Source organism: Ursus arctos, unplaced genomic scaffold (assembly GCF_023065955.2).
Source record: "Ursus arctos isolate Adak ecotype North America unplaced genomic scaffold, UrsArc2.0 scaffold_8, whole genome shotgun sequence".
In the NCBI taxonomy this organism is placed as follows: Eukaryota; Metazoa; Chordata; class Mammalia; order Carnivora; family Ursidae; genus Ursus; species Ursus arctos.
In genome coordinates, this window is record NW_026623100.1 from 11,649,366 (window position 1) to 11,655,781 (window position 6,416).

The 6,416-nt window shown below is 49.7% G+C and overlaps 1 protein-coding gene across 2 annotated transcripts in view; it reads left to right on the forward strand.

Moving 5' to 3' along the window:
• Nucleotides 1–6,032, forward strand: part of TMEM131 (transmembrane protein 131) — a 239,800-nt gene extending 233,768 nt beyond the window's left edge. For both annotated transcript variants that reach the window (XM_026487434.4, XM_057309282.1), the window contains 6 exons: nucleotides 326–491; nucleotides 1,623–1,744; nucleotides 1,831–1,927; nucleotides 2,642–2,739; nucleotides 3,710–3,870; nucleotides 4,956–6,032. In XM_026487434.4, the coding sequence (XP_026343219.2) occupies nucleotides 326–491; nucleotides 1,623–1,744; nucleotides 1,831–1,927; nucleotides 2,642–2,739; nucleotides 3,710–3,870; nucleotides 4,956–5,240 (929 nt within the window). In that variant the 3' untranslated portion in view covers nucleotides 5,241–6,032. The remainder of the gene's footprint in view (nucleotides 1–325; nucleotides 492–1,622; nucleotides 1,745–1,830; nucleotides 1,928–2,641; nucleotides 2,740–3,709; nucleotides 3,871–4,955) is intronic.
• The last annotated feature ends 384 nt before the right edge of the window (nucleotides 6,033–6,416 follow it).

The window sequence follows — 6,416 nt, forward strand, 5'->3', positions numbered from 1 at the left end:
CCCAAGCACTGACTTTACCTGCCCGTCCCTGAAGGATGTGGAAAAGCTGCCTTTCCAGCCTGGGATGGGAGAGCCTGTCCAGGAGGGTCCGGCAGAGCACCGAGGAGAGAGGAGTCACGTTGGTGAATTGGAAAACCTCATGATACAGAGGGACACGGGACTTCTTTTTTCCTTTCAAACCTTTAAACAGAACACATGTAAAAGCTTTGGTTGTTTTTATAGAAGTGCTTGAGTTCTGCATTCTGTCAGAATACCAAAAGTAACTAATTTCAAGGGTAAAAATCAAAACACTACATTAATGAGACCTTTTATTTTTCATTTCCAGCTACTGATAGTCTTTATAAACTTTCTCTGCAAACCCTCAACGCAGACATCTTCCTAAAACAACGCCAGACCTCACCGACACCTGCCTCTCCCTCTCCCCCCGCTGCACCTTGCCCGTTCTCGACCCGGGGCAGCTACAGCAGCATCGTCAACAGCAGCTCCAGCAGGTGGGTCCCCGGCTGCCCCCCCTTGAGATAACCAAGTTCTGTAGATGCTTGCGTCCTTTGAGTGAAAACGCTCAGCGGCCACAGCCTGCTGTCAGGTCCCACCTCTCCTGTCTGTCCTCTAGTTTTCTGCCCTCTCCCGGGGTCGGTGCCCCTATGTTGGGGCCCCACCCCAGCTGTGCATCATTTAACCTAGTAGAATTACGTTCTAATTCAGGAGTCAGTAAGCATCCTGAGTATCACATGAAGGTCTGCAGCTGCCCCGTGCGTTGAGGAAGCGGCTTCACGGGAAGTTTAGTTCGACCTTACGGCAGTTACGAGGGCAGGGTCTGGCCCGAGCCTGGCCGCCGCAAGAGGTGCTGCAGGAGCTGCCGTGCGCAGAGGCAGCGGCCTCCTGATGGGCAGGCGGGACCCCTCGAGGGCAGTCCTCCCTGGAGGCCCAGAGCCCGGCAGAGTTTGCCTAACTTGGTATTAACAGTAACGTCAGTGAGAGGAAGGAGCCCAGCACGGGTCCTTAGTGAGTGCCAGCACTGGCGTCAGCACCGCACGTCACCGCCCTGCTTTGCCCTTGGGGAACCACCCAGCCTGAACGTACAGCCGACCTGCCCGATTCTTCTCTCTTGCCAAAGAGCCAGGGGGCAGGGTGCCCCCCCCCCGGGGCCGTTGCAGAACCGGGCCCCCTACCAGGTCCTGACAGGAGCCGGAGACTGGAACCCTGTCACATAGTGTTGCCTGCCAGTGAGCCCTTGTTCTCCTCTTTGGCCCACGACCCAGTGACTCCCTAACTAGTATTCTTTAAAATGGGACTGCAGCTTTTCCAGTCCCTAAATGCTCATCCCTGCCCTGGTCCCCTTCCTAGGGGCCTTCTATTTTCACACCTTTCCCCGAAGTCCCTTATGTCCCATCGGACAGCACAGTCTTAGGTCTGGGAGCATTATGTGTGAGGCCAGGCCGTGCTCTGGGTTCTGTCCTGGGCTGTTTCTAGATCCGCATCAAAACCTGGGCCCAGCCACAGTGAGGACACTGCATGGGCTCAGTCCTGGGGCAGCCATACCACGTAAGACAAGTGCGCCCAATGGACCTATACCATGGACTAATGAGGAATGAGTGCTTCTCTTTGCTTCTTCCTTCAAGCGACCCTAAAACCAAGCAGCCAAATGGAAGCAAACACAAATTGACAAAAGCAGCCTCGCTCCCTGGCAAGAACGGCAACCCCACTTTTGCTGCGGTCACAGCCGGGTACGACAAGAGTCCAGGTGAGTGGCTTGGTGTCTGACCTGTGACACCTGGGCTTCGGGCACGGTGGAATTGCCTTTGATTGATTCAGAGTCCATTGTTACAGGCGGGAATGGCTTTGCTAAAGTTTCTTCAAACAAAACAGATTTTTCCAGCAGCCTTGGTATTTCACACACTCCTGTCGACAGCGATGGCTCAGACAGGTACGGTAGACCATTCTTAATCAAAAGAAAACGTCAAGATTAGCTTCTCCATACCCGTGTTCCCCCGAGATTCCAAGTAGGCCATCAAAGCGGTCAGGGTAGAAGCAGAATGCCCGGTGGCCCCCGCGACAGGGGCAGGTGTGGGTCCATTCCTTCTTCACTCTCGTGGTCTGTCATAAGAAAGAATGTGAGCTGATAATTAGAGATAGGAGAACAAACTATGTTTGCAAAGGCAACTGGAGTTAGTACTAGACAGTGTAGTAAGTTACTGGAGATGCCGCTGTCCTGACCCAGAGTAACCCTCCTGGGCACGGTGACATGGCGGTGATTGCCTCGGTTCATTTTCCCGAATAAACAACTGTAAAGACTGTCAGTACAGCCCCAGTTTTACCTACCTTGTACTAAAAGGGATGAGTCCTAGATTTGAAATTTTTAAATAAATCTTCCATTACCAAAAAGTAAACGTAAAGAAAAAAAAATACCTGTTCTGTCTGCAGAACACTTGCTTTGAACCAGGCTCACAGCTTCCGGTAGGCTAGGAGCTCAGAACCTCTCTGTGCCTGAATCCTTTGTGGCATAGAAGCCTTTGTCTTTAATATCTGAGTGCCCCCAGGGGAAGCGGCGCCCGCCGTCTCTGAAGCCGTGTGTAACAGGCCTGTTCCCACTAACCGTTATACATCTCTGTGTGTTGCGTTTTCCTCCTGTAACGTCCAGCTCGGGTTTGTGGAGTCCCGCCAGCAACCCCAGCAGCCCTGACTTCACACCCCTCAATTCGTTCTCGGCCTTTGGAAATTCTTTTAACCTAACTGGTGGTGAGTGTTTAACACTAGACCTGTAACTAATAAGCCCGTGGACAAAGAAGAAAGGAAGATGAGGTCTAGTTTTATGTGTGGAGAAATACACTGAACTAGGAAAGCCTGTCTTTTTTTTTTTTTAAAGATTTTATTTGAGAGAGTGCGAGCGAGCGAGCACAAGTGGTGGGGGGAGAGGGAAAAGCAGACTCCCCACTAAGCAGGGAGCCCGATGTAGGGCTCGATCCCGGGACCCCGAGATCACGACCTGAGCTTAAGGCAGATGCTTAACTGAGCCACCCAGGCGCCCCAAGCCTGTCATTTAGTACTTTTCTAAGAGGTGTGTTTCTGTGTCCTTGTAGTCCAGTACCAGTAGAAGACATGCAGGCTGACTCTAGGGCAGCATGGCTGTGGCTGCTCTCCCAGACGATGCTCGGGAGCCCGGGCCTCCTCAGCCCCTGCAATAGCCGCCCACAAAGAGGGAGGCCCCGTGGGAAGCTCTCAAAAGGGTCTCCTCTTCCACCACCTCTCCCCTCCCCCGCCACCACCCCAAAGGTCTGGTGGAGCCAGCTCAGTGCCAGGAGTGCCAGTTGGTTTGTGTTCCCCAGCATTTATTGAAGAACTTCAAGAAAGGACTGTGTGCCTGAAAGATGACTCCTGGCCATGCTGGGCTCCTTACTTGGTGTCCAAAACTAGAGGCAACCGTGTGAGCTTTGCATTAGCTGCGGTCATGTTAGCGATGGGATGTTTGCACTTGATGTCATCCAATGATGGGGGCGGGTAAAGAGCTCAGATTGTGTGCCGTGTGCTTGAGTTCTGGGGAATGCCCCCTGTGCCCCATTCTCCCCAGGGTGTGGTGGGAGCTGGCAGAGCAGGTGGGGGGCTCTGAGCAAGCAGTGGGGGTCATGTGCCTCTGAGGGAGTGCCCCATCTTATCCTAGGTGAGTGAGCATGGCAAAATAATACAGATGTGATTGCTTCCTTATTTGCAGAAGTTTTCAGCAAACTCGGGTTATCTCGGTCATGCAATCAGGCCTCCCAGAGAGGCTGGAATGAGTTTAGTAGTGGCCCTTCATACCTGTGGGACTCTCCAGCAACGGATCCCAGCCCTTCCTGGCCAGCCAGTTCCAGTTCCCCGACCCACACGGCCACAGTGAGTACTCGGGGCTTGGCCTCCCCTCCTCCCTCCTCATTACTGCTGTCGCTGTCACTGTTAATCAGGCGGCACTGCTGCCGTTATAGAGGCCACAGAGCAGCACAGAAGGGGCACGTTAGTTCTTCCACGGCCTCCACTGCTGTGTCTTCATATTCTGCCAGAGTGACCCATCCATAGTCTTCAGCAGTTACAGTCAAGAAATTCTAGAAAGAACAAGTGAGCACCTGTGGGGTGGGTCTGCGAGTTGAGCCAAGTCATTCCAGCCTCTTCCCAACCTGGAAGTCAGCCTGCAAGGGTGGCTGGGGGCCAGACAGCGGCTGCGGCGGCCTTCACTCTATGCTCTGCAGCCGCTCAGGCCCCCAGGAGCGAGCTGTGGGAAGAGGGCATTGGTTTTGCTTCTGGGGAACACCTGTGTCTTAGCTTGAGCTTTTCCAGCGTACATTTGTTGGTTTTCTCAGCTAAATTTTTCTGTAAAGATCATGCTCCAAAAAAGTATGCTTACCAAGATAATTACTGGTTTCCGCTTTCACAAAATTATGACAGAAAAATATCCCACTGTGATTCCTTCTTCATTCTCAGGAAAACTAAATTAGACAAGCAGGGTTGAAAATAGGTATTTTACCTTCCTAGATTTCAAAGCTTGTCTTCACTTGCAAATCATTCTGGCTTCAGTTTTAAAGAATGTTTAAGATGCTTTTAGAACGGGGGTCAGTAAATATTTTGGGCTTCGCAGGCCATGCCGCTGCTTCGCGTCTGTTCACCTCTGCCGGGGTAGTGCAGACGTGGCCAGACGGCCCAGCCACAAGCGGGTGCAGCTGCGTCCCAGCAAACCTTTTATTTACAGAACCAGGCAGGGCTGGATGTGGCCCACTGACTGTAGTTCGCCAGCCCTTCTTTAAAATAATAGCAGACGCATCTGCTCAGACTCTGAGAAGGCTGTACATATGACACATTTGTTTGAACATAAAGAAGGTGAAAGAAGCTATGGCCCAGCCCCAATGTTTAGCATAAGCTTTAGCCGTGTACCGCCTGCATGCCTGTCGGTCCTCATGCTCCGTGCCGCGTGTTTTCTGTCTTGTCAGTCGATCCTTGGCAACACCAGCGGCTTGTGGTCCACCACTCCATTCAGCAACTCGATCTGGTCCAGCAACCTGAACAGTACCCTGCCCTTCACCACTCCAGCCAACACGCTGCCGAGCATCGGCCTCATGGGCACAGAAAACTCCTCTGCTCCTCATGCTCCCTCCACGTCTAGTCCGGCCGATGACTTGGGGCAAACGTACAACCCATGGCGGATATGGAGCCCCACAATAGGAAGAAGAAGCTCTGACCCTTGGTCTAATTCACACTTCCCTCATGAGAATTGAAATTAGGCAACAACAAAAACAAAAACAAAAACCAAAAGTGGGGCCCCCTCGTCTAGATCATGATATGCCAGTGTTTGAGACATCTTTTGAAGGCCGTCACTGCTGTAGCTTCCCACTCCCCACCCCCCTCATCTTTGCAAAACAGATTCAAGCAGGGCAGGCTTGTACCACTCGCTTCTTTCAGATCTTTCTTGCAATTATGATAATATGAGATTTGCTGTTGTGCTTTTAGGGAAAAGTCTGGACTCAGCCACAAACTCTAATAAGACCTGTACATCTGAAAACCTTAACTGCTATCAAGTTTCCACCACCTGTCTTCTGCCATCCTTTATTTATCTGTATGAACACAAATTTGACATTTACAGCTAAGGAAATAATTTGAGTTGATTCAGAAGTCCTGGCATGTGACAATTTTATTAAATTACCAAGTTTGGTTTTTAATAATTTCGCAATATTATGCACCAAGATCTAATTTTAAAAATGTATGAGGACTTTGTGCTGAAAAATACAGAGTATTTTTTTAAAATAAGGCTGTCTTGGTTTAAAAGCAGATTACAGAAATGTAAGTCAACTTTAAGAACAGTGAATGAATGTAAAAACATTCGGTTGAGACCATATGCATTTTCTGTGCTGTTTGTACTTGAGGTATGTACCATTTGTATACCTGAATTTATTTTAAAGATAAACTGAAATGCACATAGCCAAGTCTTGGGATACAAGATTGAATGTGTATTTCTTAAAAATACAACTTTGTGTTGTACTTTGAAATAAATGATGCTTTTTTCAAAAGCCTTGAATTGTTATGTGTCTCGTCTTTACAGCAAGGTGAATTTATTTGGATTCTGTCACCCCAAAATATGCCATTCTATCATTGCCTTATTCTGTGCAGTTGAATTTGTCGTGGCTGGAACCCCCTGTGGTCTAATTAAATTCCATGTCATTCCATGGTGGTCACTGAAGATCCTTGAGAGAAAAAAAATTGACGTATCTAAAATTTATTCTTCCTTTTAAATAGAAGTGTGTTAACCCTTTTCCAATTTTAAAATTCCCACAGATCCTCCAAATGGTACCTGTAGAAACAACACATTCCAGGCAAGGTGGGTATGCCGCAGCACGTCAGCCTGGTTTACTCTTTCACACAGCCTTGCCTGCTCCAACTTGCTTTTCTCACCCGCT